This window comes from Anoplopoma fimbria, chromosome 1, assembly GCF_027596085.1.
Source record: "Anoplopoma fimbria isolate UVic2021 breed Golden Eagle Sablefish chromosome 1, Afim_UVic_2022, whole genome shotgun sequence".
NCBI lineage: Eukaryota > Metazoa > Chordata > Actinopteri > Perciformes > Anoplopomatidae > Anoplopoma > Anoplopoma fimbria.
This window is the reverse complement of record NC_072449.1, coordinates 880,599-897,661: the sequence shown is the minus strand read 5'-3', so window position 1 is coordinate 897,661 and position 17,063 is coordinate 880,599. Positions and strand designations below refer to the sequence as shown.

Genomic DNA, 17,063 nt, shown 5'->3' with positions numbered 1-17,063 from the left:
AGTCCTGATCCGCTTCCACTGGGGCCGCCGTCAGTCAGAACCAGATCTTCTCCGGTTTTACTGTGGTCCCACAGTTCAGGACTCAGGAGTCCAGCTCCCGTCGCTGCAGGACCCGACGAGTCCCCACTTTGTCCTCTAAGGACACTTCTGATCCCGTCTCTGCTTTGAGAACGAGCCAAAGACTCAGTGTTCACATGGAGACCAACTCCACAGCTACACGCTAACTTTGGCCTGAAAGATTTGTCCTAAGTGTCCTCACGGTCCCCCCAGTCCTCCTGGTCCTCCCGGTCTTCCTGGTCCTGGTCTACCTCTCAGCGCTGATCTTGTACCTGAGGACGAAGTAGGCGAGGAGCCTCAGAGAGAAGAAGAAGATGGCAAGGACGATGAAGTCCAGGTAGAGCTTGGCGTCCAGCATGTCCAGCTCCTTCAGGATGGCCTGGGATTTCTGGAAGTGACAGGTGTCGTCCGGGTCGCAGTGCAGATCGTCTCGGTCCAGACTGTAGATGGACAGGATGACGCCCTCGAAGCCGTACCTGAACACAACACAGGAAGTGTTTTTTACAGTCGGACTGAGACGTTTGAATTAAAGGACTATTAAAGTCTTGATTAAAGTTGATGAGGAGCCACAGAATCGTAAACTCAGAAACAGAAAGTTTGTAATCCTTTGATTACAAGCTTCAGTTTTTGAAATCAGGTTTGAATTTAATGGCCGAGACTTTAAATCCAAATTGTTCATCAAGACTCTTGATATTCTGGTTAAATTAGCGATTTGAAATCTTTCTTACTAAAAACTGAAACTTCACAAACGTTTCACATCTATAACAAGATGCAGATTATTGATTAGTGTCTCTTCTCTCCCATGAATCATGTTAAGTGCTTTTGATGATCTGAGGAAGCATCTTGGATGAAAACTTGAAACTAGAGATTGAGACCATAAACTCATGTTTACAATGTTTACTGAGGGAATAAATCAAGAGAGAAGTAGAGTCATTTTCTCATAGACTTCTATACAACCAGAGGAGTCGCCCCCTGGTGGACAGGAGAGAGAATGCAGCTTTAAGACAGGAAGCTTTGACTTCCCTCTTATGTCCCAGAGGTTGTCTCCTGGTTCTCATCACAGTTGTAGTTCTGCCACACAGCGCCCTCACCTGACGTAGGAGATGTAGGACATCCACTGCAGGTACCAGGGGATGGTGTCGAAGCTGACGAAGAACCCCGAGAACAAGAGAACAGGGATCGCTGTGACCGGACCCACGAACGTCGCCACCTGCAGGAGACAAACGCACCTGAGTGAGGTCATCAGCTGTCAGTGATGTCACACAGGTGAGTTCAGGGACACTGACCTGCAGAGAGGTGGAGGCGGCTCCGATGAGCAGACCCAGACTCTGAGCCACCAGAGAGGTCAGGACCCCCAGAGACAGGAAGAGGAAGAACCGGCCGGCGTCCGGAGGCTGAGCCGTCATCCAGTACACGATACTGCAATACACCACCGGGAATACTACCTGGACAGCACACGGCCAATGGTACAGGTTACAGTGTTCAGCAAAGTATATATATACGTATGTATATATATATATCTACAGCGGGTAAAATAAGTATTGAACACGTCACCATTTTTCTCAGTAAATATATTTCTAAAGGTGCTATTGACATGACATTCTCACCAGATGTCAGTAACAACCCAAGTAATCCATACATACAAAGAAAACCAAACAAATAAGTTCAGAAAATAAGTTATGTGTAATAAAACGGAATGACACAGGGAAAAAGTATTGAACATGCTTACTTAAATGTATTTAATACTTGGTACAAAAGCCTTTGTTGGTAATGACAGCTTCAAGACGCCTCCTGTATGGAGAAACTAGTCGCATGCATTGCTCAGGTGTGATTTTCGGAACTTCGGGCTGTTCAGAAGGAGCTGAAGAGAAAGCTGAGAGAGGCTAAGAACAGCTACAGGGAGAAGATCGAGGCTAAGATGGGACAGAACAACACTAAAGAGGTGTGGAATGGGATGAAAATGATGACAGGCTGCAGTCTGCCTTCATCTGGAGTACAGGGTGACCTAGCACTCGCATCGGAGCTCAACCTATTCTTCAATAGGTTCGACACTACCCCCACCCCGGTGTGCTCCGATAGTGAGGCTAGGTCTCCACCTAACACCTCTCCCCCCATTCACACCTCTGCTGGGGTCTCTGCTCCCCCTCCCATCTACACCTCTGCCACCTCCCCCTCTCCCAGCAGACTGTTAGGACCAGAGGATGCCCCCCCCTCACCCACTAGCCCTCTTCAGACCAACATCTCCACACCAGTGGACCAGGACAGCCCATCACTCCCCCCATCCCCCCTACAACTGTTCACCCACGGCCAGGAGCTCACAGCTCCCTTCAACCCCCCTCACCACCCAGCCCCACCTTCACCACCATCCAGGTACAGCATCAGCTCTCCAGGCTTCAGATGAGTAAAGCCAATGGACCTGATGACATCAGCCCTAGGTTGCTGAAAGTGTGTGCTGGACAGCTGGCAGCTCCTCTCAGGCACCTCTTCAATCTCTCCCTGAGGTTGAAGAAGGTGCCCACAGTCTGGAAGACGTCCTGCATCGTCCCGGTGCCGAAGAAGAGTCGTCCCAGCGGTCTTAATGACTACAGACCTGTGGCCCTGACATCACATGTCATGAAGACCCTGGAGAGACTGGTTCTGCGGCACCTGAGGACCCAGCTTACAGCTTTCCTGGACCCACTACAGTTCGCCTATCTGCCACACATCGGGGTGGAGGACTCCATCATCTACCTGACACACAAGGCCCTCTCTCACCTGGAGAAGCTGGGAAGCACTGTGAATCATGTTCTTTGACTCCAGTGCTTTCAACACCATCCAGCCCTCCCTACTGAGAGAGAAGCTGCTGGAGATGAACCTGCACCCCGACACCACTTCCTGGATCACAGGCCGGCCACAGTACGTCAGGGTGGATGGCTGTGTCTCTGAGTCTGTGATCAGCAACACCGGCGCACCCCAAGGAACTGTACTGGCACCGTTCCTCTTCACTCTCTACACCTCGGACTTCCGCTTCAACTCTGGTTCCTGCCACCTCCAGAAGTTTTCCGATGACTCCTCCATTGTTGGATGTATCACCAGGGACAACGAGGAAGAGTACAGAGGACTGATTGAGAGCTTCATCACATGGTGCAGCAACAACCACCTGAAGCTCAACTTCAGCAAGACCAAGGAGCTTGTGGTGGACTACCAGAGGAACAGAAGCCCCCCTGTCCCTGTTTTCTTTCAGGGAGGGGAAGTGGAGAGGGTTGAGTCCTACAAGCACCTTGGGGTGCAGATAAACAATAAACTGGACTGGACACACAACGCTGATGCCCTCTACAGGAAAGGACAGAGCAGGCTGTTCTTCCTGAGGAGGCTGAGGTCCTTCAATGTGTGCAATAAACTGCTCAAGGCATTCTACCAGTCTGTGGTAGCCAGCGCCCTCTTCTTCTACCAGTCTGTGGTAGCCAGCGCCCTCTTCTTCTACCAGTCTGTGGTAGCCAGTGCCCTCTTCTTCTACCAGTCTGTGGTAACCAGCGCCCTCTTCTTCTTCTTCTACCAGTCTGTGGTAACCAGTGCCCTCTTCTTCTACCAGTCTGTGGTAACCAGTGCCCTCTTCTTCTACCAGTCTGTGGTAACCAGCGCCCTCTTCTTCTTCTTCTACCAGTCTGTGGTAACCAGTGCCCTCTTCTTCTACCAGTCTGTGGTAACCAGCGCCCTCTTCTTCTACCAGTCTGTGGTAACCAGCGCCCTCTTCTTCTTCTTCTACCAGTCTGTGGTAACCAGTGCCCTCTTCTTCTACCAGTCTGTGGTAACCAGTGCCCTCTTCTTCTACCAGTCTGTGGTAGCCAGTGCCCTCTTCTTCTACCAGTCTGTGGTAACCAGTGCCCTCTTCTTCTTCTACCAGTCTGTGGTAACCAGCGCCCTCTTCTTCTTCTTCTACCAGTCTGTGGTAACCAGTGCCCTCTTCTTCTACCAGTCTGTGGTAACCAGTGCCCTCTTCTTCTTCTACCAGTCTGTGGTAACCAGCGCCCTCTTCTTCTTCTTCTACCAGTCTGTGGTAACCAGTGCCCTCTTCTTCTACCAGTCTGTGGTAACCAGCGCCCTCTTCTTCTACCAGTCTGTGGTAGCCAGTGCCCTCTTCTTCTACCAGTCTGTGGTAACCAGTGCCCTCTTCTTCTTCTACCAGTCTGTGGTAACCAGTGCCCTCTTCTTCTACCAGTCTGTGGTAGCCAGCACCCTCTTCTTCGCTGTAGCGTGCTGGGGTGGTGGCATCAGGACTTGAGATGCCAACAAGCTCAACAAGCTGGTGAGGAAAGCCAGCTCTGTGGTGGTCTGGAGCTGGACAGTCTGGAGTCAGTGGGTGAGAGGAGGATGAAGGCCAAACTCGGAGCCATCCTGGACAATCCCTCTCACCCTCTCCATGAGGAACTGTGGCAGCTGGGCAGCTCTTTTCAGCCATCGAGCAGGACGGAGGCCACAGTCTGTCAACATCACCTCCAAACTTCACTGTTGGTGTGGTGTTTTTGGGGTGATGTGCAGTGCCATTTGACCTCCAAACATGGTGTGTATTATGGCATCCAAAGAGTTCAATGTTGGTCTCATCTGACCAGACTATATTCTCCCAGTATTTCACAGGCTTGTCTAAATGTTGTGCAGCAAACTTTAAACGAGCTTCAACATGCTTTTTCTTCAGCAATGGAGTCTTGCGTGGTGAGCCTGCATACAGGCCACGGCGGTTGATGCATTACTTATTGTTTTCTTTGAAACAATTGTCCCTGCTGATTCCAGGTCTTTCTGAAGCTCTCCACTAGTGGTCCTTGGCTCTTGGACAACTCTTCTGATAATTCTTTTCACTCCTCTGTCAGAAATCTTGCGAGGAGCACCTGGTCGTGGCCGGTTTATGGTGAAATGATGTTCTTTCCACTTCCGGATTATGGCCCCAACAGTGCTCACTGGAACATTCAGAAGTTTAGAAATCCTTCTGTAACCAATGCCATCAGTATGTTCTGCGACAATAAGGTTGTGAAGGTCTTGAGAGAGCTCTTTGCTTTTACCCATCATGAGATGTTTCTTGTGTGACACCTTGGTAATGAGACACCTTTTTATAGGCCATCAGTTGGGACTGAACCAGCTGATATTCATTTGCACTGACAAGGGGCAGGACTGCTTTCTAATTACTGATAGATTTCAGCTGCTGTCTTGGCTTTCCATGCCTTTTTGCATGTGTTCAATACTTTTTCCCTGTGTCATTCCATTTTATTACACATAACTTAATTTGTGAACTTATTTGTTTGGTTTTCTTTGTATGTATGGATTACTTGGGTTGTTACCGACATCTGGTGAACATTTCATGTCAATAGCACCTTTAGAAATATATTTACTGAGAAAAATGGTGACGTGTTCAATACTTATTTTACCGGCTGTGTATATATATATATATATATATATATATATATATATATATATATATAAATATATTTATCATACAACTTTACCTGGAAGGGGACGTCAGCCATAGTTTTGGCCAGGTAATAAGCCTTCAGACTGTACCAGTAGTTCAGGTGTTCCCTCAGAAAAACTCCCATCTCCAGAGGAACTGAAGCAGAAACACAAAAAACACACAACTCAGCCTTAAATATGTCAAATAAAATTAAATGTACTTTAACATTATTATTAACATATTACAATAATTAACACTATTGTCATTATTACTAATATATTAACATTATCAACATTTTGACAAATACATTATTATCTTTATTACATCTGGAACCAGTGAAAGGTTTTACAAGATAAGGTATTTAAACCTGTACTTGTATCATGAGAAGATAATGCTCATGTGAAGTAGGATACAAGTACCTCAAACATGTAGAGAAGTACAGCACTTGAGTAAATGTACTCACATGTGAGCACTGTGGGCATCAGAGCAGCGAACATGAGGAACAACATGGAGAAGAAGAGGAACCCCGAGTTACTGAGAACCTTCTTGGCCTCGTTCCCGATGCCGAGGTACAACAGACCAATCAGGACGCCGATCCCGATGTGGGACGAGATCCTCAGGTGAGTCAGAACCTGTTCGACCAATGAGAGCGAGGCTGAGTCACAGCTGTCCGTACAACTGTTACTACAACTGTTACTACAACTGTTACTACAACTGTTACTACAACTGTTACTACAACTGTTACTACAACTGTTACTACAACTGTTACTACAACTGTTACTACGACTGTTACTACAACTGTTACTACGACTGTTACTACAACTGTTACTACAACTGTTACTACGACTGTTACTACAACTGTTACTACAACTGTTACTACAACTGTTACTACAACTGTTAGTACAACTGTAATACAATTGTAAGTATAACTGTAGTACATCGCTAATACAACTGTTTTATACCTGTAGCTCAACTGTAATACAACTGTAGTACAACTGTTAGTACAACCGTTACTAAAACTGTTAGTACAACTGTTGTTACAACTGTTAGTATAACTGTAAGTACAACTGTAGTACAACTGTTACTCTGACTGTTAGTAAAAACTGTAACTATAACTGGAGTTCAAGTGTAGTGCAACTTTTAATACAACAGTAGTACAACTATTAGTATAACTGTATGACAACTTTAAGTACAGCTGTAAGTTCAACTGTAATATAATTGTAAGTAAAACTGGTACTATGACTGTTACTACAAATGTACTACAACTTTAATATAACTGTTAGAACAACTGGTACTACGACTATTACTACAGGTTTTCATGGTACTCTGTGTTTGTCTCTGAGCTGCAGTAGCCCTCGGTGTCCACCGGATGTCACTGTGTTTCCTCACCGAGTCTCTGAGGATGCTGAGGAAGGTTCTTCTGAACAGGATGGAGAACTGAGTCATACAACTGGCTGAGAAACTGTGACAACCTTCAGAGGACGAGTTCTCCTGAGACAAACAACACATGTAGGAAATATGTCAAATACACACACCAGGAGGTATCGCCCATTTAATATAAGTACATGTATATATATATAATGATGATATTTCTGGTGTGTATCGTTGTGAAGAACACAGAGAACGTTTCCTCGTCCGGTGTTGTTTCTGACTCGTGTACGGTGTAGAGAGTGTGTGGGGTGCATTTGATTCTCACCTCCTCGTTGCGCTGCCACAGGAGCGGGTGGAGGTTGTTGTCCCCGTTCAGTTCGGTCTGATGGTCCTTCTCACACTTCCTGTCCTGGACGGCTTTCACCAGTCGGACCATCTGGTCTCCGTATTCTCCAGACGCCACCTCCATCACTGAATACACACAGCGGTGGTACTTTTACTCAAGTACTGTAAGAACACAGTCAAGGTACTTGTACTCTACTTCCTACTTCTCCTCCAGAAGTGTTGACTTTTATATTTGTGATAAACTCCTTAATGTGTCGAGAAAATCCTCGACTTCTTCAGCTAAAGAAACTCTTCTTCTGGAGCAAATGTAGTATCATAAATTACAAGTACCTCAGAATATTACTTGAAGCTCTCTTCAAATACTTGTAGTAATAATTTTTGTTCTCTGAAAAGTCCATTCTCAATGTTTGTGACCTGGACGGTGATTGGCTCTGAACTAGTTGTGATGTCATAGTTCCTTCAGGTGAAACCTTCAAAGTAAAGCAGCTTAGAGTCTCTCTAAACCTGTGAACGGGGTTTCTTACCGAAGTCAGCAGGGTTGTGGTAGGTGGGGCAGTTGAGTCCGAGGTCTCTGAGGTAGGGGACCAGACTGGAGACCCCCCCTCTGTAGATACACTGACCCTGACTAAGGACGTACAGCTGGAACACACAGACCGCCATGTTTACTACAGGACACTCACCCTTTACTGCATAAAGGTACTAATACACACTGGGAAAATACTCCACTACTGGTGGAGATGTACTACAGTAAAAGTACAATAAGTAGAGGGTAAAGTACAATACCTCGACTGTGTACTTACGCTTAGAACTTGAGTTATGTACTTTGATACTTTTCACTGTGTATTATTGATATAATTATGTTTTTGTAGTTGCGTTTGTCCCTCCGATGCTGCTGGGTAATGTAGTTCAGTGTGTGTGTGTGTGTGTGTGTACCTTGTCGAACAGCTCAAACAGTTTGGCGCTGGGTTGGTGGATGGTGCAGATGACGGTTCTTCCTCCCTGAGCCAGAGCCTTCAGCAGAGAGACCACCTGGAAACAGGACGAGCTGTCCAGACCGCTGGACCACAGGAAGTACATCAGGTTCTTTATTCAGGCATTTTATTTTGGCGGGTCAAGACTCTGATCCAGGTCAACGTTAGGTCACAACATTGACACCTTCACAACACAATAAACATCTCTATGAAAAAGGTTTCACTATCTTCACTATGAGGTCTCTGTTTCTGACCTGGTGGGTTCATCGAAGAACATGACCGGAGGATTATTGACGAGCTCCAGGGCGATGGCCAGCCTCTTCCTCTGCCCCCCCGACAGGTGGGACGTCCTGGTTTGAGCACAGTCCAGCAGACCCAGAGCCATCAGGATCTCCCGGACCTGGACCCCCACACACACAAAGAGACCACTTTAACCTCTGTGATAAATGAAAGAACCAGGAAGTAGACCGGGACCAGAACCCACCATCTCTCTGCGAGGCTCCTCCTTCTCCTGAAGCTTCAGGTTGGCTGAGACCTGCAGACACAAGAGTCATCACAGATCCAGGGTCAGAGAGTCCACATTCTATCAGGACCTGCAGGGACCTCTAGTTCTACAGAACATGTTAGTACTTTAACTGTACCAGTGTGTATTTACAGCGAGGTATTAGTACTGTTACTGTAGTATTTATAGTAGTACTTGTACCATCATGGCCTCCTGTACGGTCATGTATTAGGACTGTTACTGTAGTATTTATAGTAGTACTTGTACCATCATGGCCTCCTGTACGGTGAGGTGTGGCAGCAGCATGTCGTCCTGCATGATGTAACAGGAAACCTTCCTGAAGGACCGGAGGTCTCGGTTCTGACCGTTGATCAGGATCTCCCCCTTCATCCCCGTCTCTCTGCACACAAACACAAGTTATACCTCAATATATAATAGTTAATATTAATATCATATACTCACAGGCTACTTCTTGACTAGTATTCTGTGTATTATCTAGTTATCTGTCCTGCCACTAGAGGTCGCTCTCTCATCAAACATGAGTTCACTCTGTTTATATTTCAGAACTCATTCAGTGAGTGAAGCTGACACAAATATGAAATCACTATTTATTATAATGATGATAAAACATGAATGAATCAAACCATGTTTTATATTTTCAGCTGATGCAGACGATGAGCTTTTCTTTCTAGATATTAACGAAAACTAAAAAAAAAATAGATCCCACGCTGATATAAACAGGACTGGTAGTGAATCAGACCCCAGCAGACCAGGACCCACCTGTACCCAGCCAGGATGTTCATGAGGGTGGATTTCCCGGCCCCCGAGGGCCCCATGATGGCTACCAGCTCCCCGCTGGAGAACCTCCCACAGATCCCTCTGAGGAGAGTCTTGATACCTGAGACGGAACACAAACAATCAGCCTCCAGGTTCACAGCCGGACTCCTCCGGTCCTCCAGGACCAGGGTCCCGTTTCACAGGTTTCACCTGAACCTGACACCGGAAACCTGAAACCACCTGAACTCAAATCAGTTCAACACATCGACCTCCTCCTGGATAATAATAATAATAATAATAATAATAATAATAATAATAATAATAATAATAATAATAATAATAATAATAATAATAATAATAATAATAATGAGACTGTTCTTAAACAACAGAAACCAGAGGAGGAAACTAAAAGTGGAGAAATATTTGAATCTTTTATGAGATAAACTACATAAAAAAACGTCCATAGACCTCCTCCGTTCTAATGATGATGATGATGATGATGATGTCCTGTAGTAACCTCTTCAGTGTTTATGTTGATGAAGACTGAACTCTTTAATCAGATTAAATCCTCACCGACCGACAGTTACCTCTACTATAGTAACAGTACACACTCTACTATAGTAACAGTACACACTCTACTGTAGTAATAGTACACACTCTACTGTTGTAATAGTACACACTCTACTATAGTAACAGTACACACTCTACTATAGTAACAGTACACACTCTACTGTAGTAACAGTACACACTCTACTGTAGTAACAGTACACACTCTACTATAGTAACAGTACACACTCTACTGTAGTAACAGTACACACTCTACTATAGTAACAGTACACACTCTACTGTAGTAACAGTACACACTCTACTATAGTAACAGTACACACTCTACTATAGTAACAGTACACACTCTACTGTAGTAACAGTACACACTCTACTGTAGTAATAGTACACACTCTACTATAGTAACAGTACACACTCTACTGTAGTAACAGTACACACTCTACTGTAGTAACAGTACACACTCTACTGTAGTAACAGTACACACTCTACTGTAGTAACAGTACACACTCTACTGTAGTAACAGTACACACTCTACTGTAGTAACAGTACACACTCTACTATAGTAACAGTACACACTCTACTGTAGTAATAGTACACACTCTACTGTAGTAACAGTACACACTCTACTATAGTAACAGTACACACTCTACTGTAGTAACAGTAACAATACACGGTACTACTATAATAGTACACACATGTATGTCAGTAAAGTACTCGGTGTGGATGACCTGCAGTGACCTCGTTAACGGCGCTCCGCTGACGGAGCTGCACTCCGGGAATACCCATGATGCACCAGGGCCGACTACCCGTCTGTCTGCTCTAACTCTGTCTTCATCTGATTCAACAGCAGCAGTTCACCTGAACATCATCATCATCATCATCATCATCATCATCAGGAGGAGGGGGAGGAGGGGGAGGAGCTCCTCACACCTGCTCAGGTGAGAGTTTCACTGAGACTTTGTTCTCAGTGAAACTCTGAATAGAACCAGAACAAAGAGAGACGGAACCTGAGAACAGAGACGGAACACAACGAGAGAGAGGAGGGAAACTCTACTGAGGAGTTTTTATACACACTTATACACAGTACGGTGTGTACAAGTGGTCAAGTAGTAGTAGTTTGATGTACTTTAAAGTACTGAGTACTAACATGAGGAGAGACAGATGGTCATTAAAGGTCATTAAAGGTCATCATCACGTAAACTTCTTATAATATTCAGTATTTATGTTTTAATAAAATACACATAATCACTTTTTGAAACAAAATACTTTCTGGATTCAACCACATCTGAGTTTGTTGTTTGTAATATAATAATATTATATAAGTAGTATTATAATAACAGTGTTATATTAGTATTATTATATTTGTAGTAATATATAAATAGTATTCTATTGATAGTATCGTACTAATAGTAGTATATTAACAGTGTTGTATAAGTTGTAGTATACTGTAGTATATTAGTAGTATTACATTAGTAGAAATATAGTAGTAGTCTTTACTATTGCTATTGCTATTAGTAGCATTATATTTATAGTATTGTATTATAAGTATTATATAAATAGTATTATAGAAGTAGTATTATTGTAGAAATATTATAGCAGTAGTTTTATCATAGTATTATTTTAGTAGTATTATTATATTATTATTATTATTATTATTATAGTAATAGTATTCTAGTAGTGATACTATAGTAGAAGTATTAGTAGTATTATAGTAGTATTATTCAGTATTATAGTAGTAGTAGTACTATAGTAGTAGTATTCAGTATCATAGTGGTAGTACTACAGTAGTAGTGGTATGTAGTATCATAGTAGTAGTACTCTCTTTATGTGTATTGTCATATGTGCAGACGTTCTGTGTGATGGACAAAGGTAACAGCCAATAGGATGTGCTGACATTTACATGTGTCAATAAAGTTTTCTCAAGTGAGAGTTCCACTGAGCAGAACCGATGATGTTCTGTTCCTCCTTAACTCTATGCAGTACTGAGTACACAGAATCACGGAACAACAAGTATTCATTATTATAGTAGTAGTACTACAGTACTGGTGTTATTCAGTATCAGAGTAGTAGTACTACAGTACTGGTGTTATTCAGTATCAGAGTAGTAGTACTACAGTACTGGTGTTATTCAGTATTATAGTAGTAGTACTACAGTACTGGTGTTATTCAGTATTATAGTAGTAGTACTACAGTACTGGTGTTATTCAGTATTATAGTAGTAGTACTACAGTACTGGTGTTATTCAGTATTACTCTGTATTTTATTTCTCTGAACTGATTCTAATCTGAAGCTATTTACAGCTGAGATTAACAGATTACTGCTAACACACACACACACAACACACACACACACACACACACACACACACACACACACACACACACACACACACACACACACACACACACACACACACACACACACACACACACACACACACACACACACACACACACACACACACACACACACACACACACACACAGAGACAGAGACACACACACACACACACACACACACACACACACACACACACACACACACACACACACACACACACACACACACACACACACACACACACACACACACACACACACACACACACACGATCAATAGAACCCTGATCAATAGAACCCTGATCAATAACGATCCTGATCAGTGGGTCTGGTGCAGCAGGTGTGGTCTCAGGTGAGGTGCAGTACCTTTCCTCCTCCACCAGGGCCCCTCCCTGACAGAGTAAGACACGTCCCGGAACTCGATGTTGACGGCCGGTCTCCGTGGTAACGAGGAGAACCTCTGGGCCTCCGTCAGGTTGTTCTCCACCTTCCTCAGGTGACCCTGCAGCGCCGCCTGCTGGACAGCCGCCGGCCACGGCCCGACCTCCTCGTCCATACAGAGGCACACGGTCCGGGGGTCCAACATGAGGTCCGGGGGCCCGTTGGTGTTCTGAGGGTTTGAGATCAGAATGTCAAACCGGTTTATTCTGTGTTTGTATGATAATCAATAAATAATAATCAATTAACCTGATGACCTGTTCTTATTGTGGTTCTCTTTCCTACTTTGTTCTTCTTGTTCTACGTTCTCTGAAGTCTTTTAGTAGAACGTCGTACTACGGTAGTCGTCATGTCAGAACCATGAAACCAAACGATATGGATCCCGAACAACAAACTGATCTGAGCGTAAATAACGCTTCCTGTTATCGTAACATGAACGATGAGTCGGTGTAGGGTGGAGGTCGGGTGGAGGTCAGGTGGAGGCTGAGTCACAAACACAGGACTTTCACCAGGAGACGCTGTGTTTGTCTCCTGGTGAAAGTCCTTCTGTTGAGTTTTGTTTTGTTTTGTTTCAATGTACAATGTTTCTCTTGAAAGTCGTCTGAATCCCCACATACCCTGAACGTCTCTTCAACCAAACCCTATATTTAACTCAACACCTCCTGGGAGCAACAGGTTTGTTGAGTCTCTGGTGTCCCTGAACGTCTCATAAACATCTCCACGTGGTTGAATCTACTCACGTCTCTGTGAAAAAAATTCTGAAGAATTTAACGATATAAAACCATTGATTTTAATTCTGTACTTTGTCATCTGAGTGAAACATCCTGATTGTTATTTCAACGTAACAGGATTAAATAACTCGAGTTAGGAGAGATCAACGCTGAATGTTTATTCATTAAAGGCTTTTCATCTAAAACGTCTCTCGTCCACCAGCAGAAGTTCAGTGTTCAGGAGGTCCATCTTCACGACAATCGTCCAGTGACGGTGGCGACATTTACAAAAGTGACCATAGTGACCATAATGACGATGGTGACGATGGTGAGGACAAGGACGATGGTTGTAATGGTGACGGAGATTACGATGGTGACAGTGGTGACGATGGTGACGGAGGTAACGTTGGTGATGATGGTGAGGCCGATGACGATGGTGGAGGGGGTTACGTTGGTGACGATGGGGACGATGGTGAAGGAGGTTATGTTGGCGACGATGGTGACGGAGGTTACAAAAGTGACCATAGTGACCATAATGACGATGGAGACGATGGTGACGATGGTGACAGAGGTTATGTTGGTGACGATGGTGACAATGGTGACGGAGGTTATGTTGGTGACGATGGGGACGATGGGGACGATGGTGACGCAGGTTACGCCGGTGGTGATGACGGAGGTTACGCCGATGTATGGGGACGATGGTGACGGAGGTTATGTTGGGGACGATGGTGACGCAGGTTACGACAGTGATGATGGGGACGATGGGGACGATGGTGACGGAGGTTACGACAGTGATGATGGGGACGATGGTGACGGAGGTTACGCCGGTGATGATGGGGACGATGGTGACGGAGGTTACGCCGGTGATGATGGGGACGATGGTGACGGAGGTTACGCCGGTGATGATGGGGACGATGGTGACGGAGGTTACGCCGGTGATGATGGGGACGATGGTGACGGAGGTTACGACGGTGATGATGGGGACTATAGTTACATTTGAGGCGAAGGAGAAAATGGTGACGGAGGTTATGACGGTGATGGAGGTTAGGTTGGTGAATACTTGAATACAGGACTCAAAGTAAAGAAATATATTTCGATAGATTTCTGTTTTATATTCTAATGGTTGACCGGTGATATGTGACGGACACTAGAGGACGCATGTTGTCAGATTATCCGTCAGCTGCTTCTCTGTTGTTGTGTATGTGGACAAACATCCTGTTTCCATATGGGCACTAATCTGCCTCCATACGGCAGGTCACCACCGGACACTCCCTACCATCATAGAGACAGTTTATATATAGTGGTACATATATAGTATTATATATATATAGTATTATATATATATTTATACTATATATATATATGTATATATATATAGTATGTATATATATAGTATATATATATATTATATATATATAGTATTATATATATCTCCATAGAGAGAATCACGTTTTCACCATGATGTTTTATGAACAGTAAACATTGTAAGAGAAATTTAAATAAAATAAAGTACTGCAAAAGTCAAGAAACACTAATATAAGAGTTTATGGAGAGATAAATATTTGTGTTTCAGCCACAACTCACTACTGCACTTTAACTGTATTTATATTCTATTCTGTTCTATATGGTTCTATTTTCATCTTTGTATACATATATTTTGTTGTATCTTTGTTTGTGAAATGTTTTATAAAATTAAATCAGTAATTCCAATAAACTGTCCCTGGTGTCTGTCCTCTGTGTGTCCACTTCATGTCCTTCAACAAGTCTATTGTGTTTTATTTATTCATCTTTATTAAACATAAATGTCCAATATTTCTCCAAAAAGAGTCCAAAATGTCTCTAATAAAAGTCAAATATGTCTCTAATAAATGTCCAATATGTCTCTAATAAATGTCTAATATGTCTCTAATAAATGTCTAATATGTCTCTAATAAATGTCTAATATGTCTCTAATAAATGTCTAATATGTCTCTAATAAATGTCTAATATGTCTCTAATAAATGTCTAATATGTCTCTAATAAATGTCTAATATGTCTCTAATAAGTGTCCAATATGTCTCTAATAAATGTCTAATATGTCTCTAATAAATGTTTAATATGTCTCTAATAAATGTCTAATATGTCTCTAATAAATGTTTAATATGTCTCTAATAAATGTTTAATATGTCTCTAATAAATGTCTAATATGTCTGTAATAAGTGTCCAATATGTCTCTAATAAATGTCCAATATGTCTCTAATAAATGTCTAATATGTCTGTAATAAATGTCCAATATGTCTCTAATAAATGTCTAATATGTCTCTAATAAATGTCCAATATGTCTCTAATAAATGTTTAATATGTCCAGTACGTGTCCAGTCTGTCCCACGTGTGCTGTACTCACCATGATGATGGAGTTGGTGACGGAGGGGTTGTGGACGGACCAGGCGGCCATGAGACAGGCCATGTTCCAGAGACCAACACTGAGACTCTGCTTCTCTCACTGTCTGATCTCTGCTGACCGACACACAAGACCAGCCCTCTAACCCCGCCCATGTGCACTAACCCCGCCCATGTGCACTAACCCCGCCCATGTGCACACTGGCATCACGCCTCCAGTCTACTAACCCCGCCCATGTGCACTAACCCCGCCCATGTGCACTAACCCCGCCCATGTGCACTAACCCCGCCCATGTGCACACTGGCTCCGCCTCCAGTCTACTGGCCCCGCCCATCTGTATACACACCCCGCCTGCATACCTTGACCACGCCTCAGTATATATTAACCCCGCCCTGTTTACTGACCGCCCACCTGTGTGCTGGGAGTTAAATAAGAATAAGAATAAGAATAATGTTTTATAGCTGGATTATTAATTCATCACGTCAACTCTGGCTGGCAAATACACAGATGAAGTAGAAGTGTTTAGTGACATTAAACATAAATACTCATGTGAAGTTGTGATGCAGCACTTAAACACTTCAGCTGCCCTCCAAGCAAATACAAGTCGTACCTGCTTCTGAACTGGTTTCACTTAGTCTGAGCTCACAGAACTTCTGTCTGGAGCCTCAAACGCACCACAACAAGACACATTTAAATATTTATATATATATAAAATGAACTGTGTTTAATTTTGAGGTACTTTGAGTATTTCAATTTTCTGCTATTTTCTACTTCTACTACATCTCAGAATTAATACTGTACTTTTACTGCATTTATCAGACAGCTTTAGTTTCAGATTATTAATCAACTAATAAACGATGAAATATTTATACAGATTATATAATCATTAAAATGATCTTTACCTTTAAAGTGGAATGTATTAACATAAATCATACTATTCTGTAGAATGAGTACTTCAACTTTTGGTACTGCGAGTATATAAACTGATGAATCACTTTAGTTTTTCTATTTATTTATTTAGATCTTTATGTACTTGTCTTGTGTTATTGAAGTGTTTATTATTAGTATTATTATCATTATGGAGCTCAGACATGAAGACCAGAGACCATGTGGAGGCCGATGTGATCACTGTGAATGATAGTCATTGATGATCAGAGGAGCAGCAGCTCCACCTGCTGGATGGACGGAGT

At 43.2% G+C, this 17,063-nt stretch overlaps 1 protein-coding gene across 1 annotated transcript; it reads right to left on the bottom strand.

The window, feature by feature from the left end:
* Positions 1-239: 239 nt before the first annotated feature.
* Positions 240-12,946, bottom strand: abcg1 (ATP-binding cassette, sub-family G (WHITE), member 1). The gene is made up of 14 exons (XM_054601282.1): positions 12,712-12,946; positions 9,446-9,563; positions 8,933-9,065; positions 8,648-8,698; positions 8,418-8,563; positions 8,126-8,249; positions 7,717-7,831; positions 7,173-7,318; positions 6,866-6,967; positions 5,940-6,108; positions 5,532-5,632; positions 1,344-1,502; positions 1,149-1,267; positions 240-533 (listed from the first exon to the last, which is right to left on the bottom strand). The coding sequence occupies exons 1-14, from the start codon at positions 12,929-12,931 to the stop codon at positions 305-307; spliced, it is 1,932 nt and encodes a 643-aa protein (XP_054457257.1). The 5' UTR covers positions 12,932-12,946; the 3' UTR covers positions 240-304.
* Between the last annotated feature and the right edge of the window lie 4,117 nt (positions 12,947-17,063).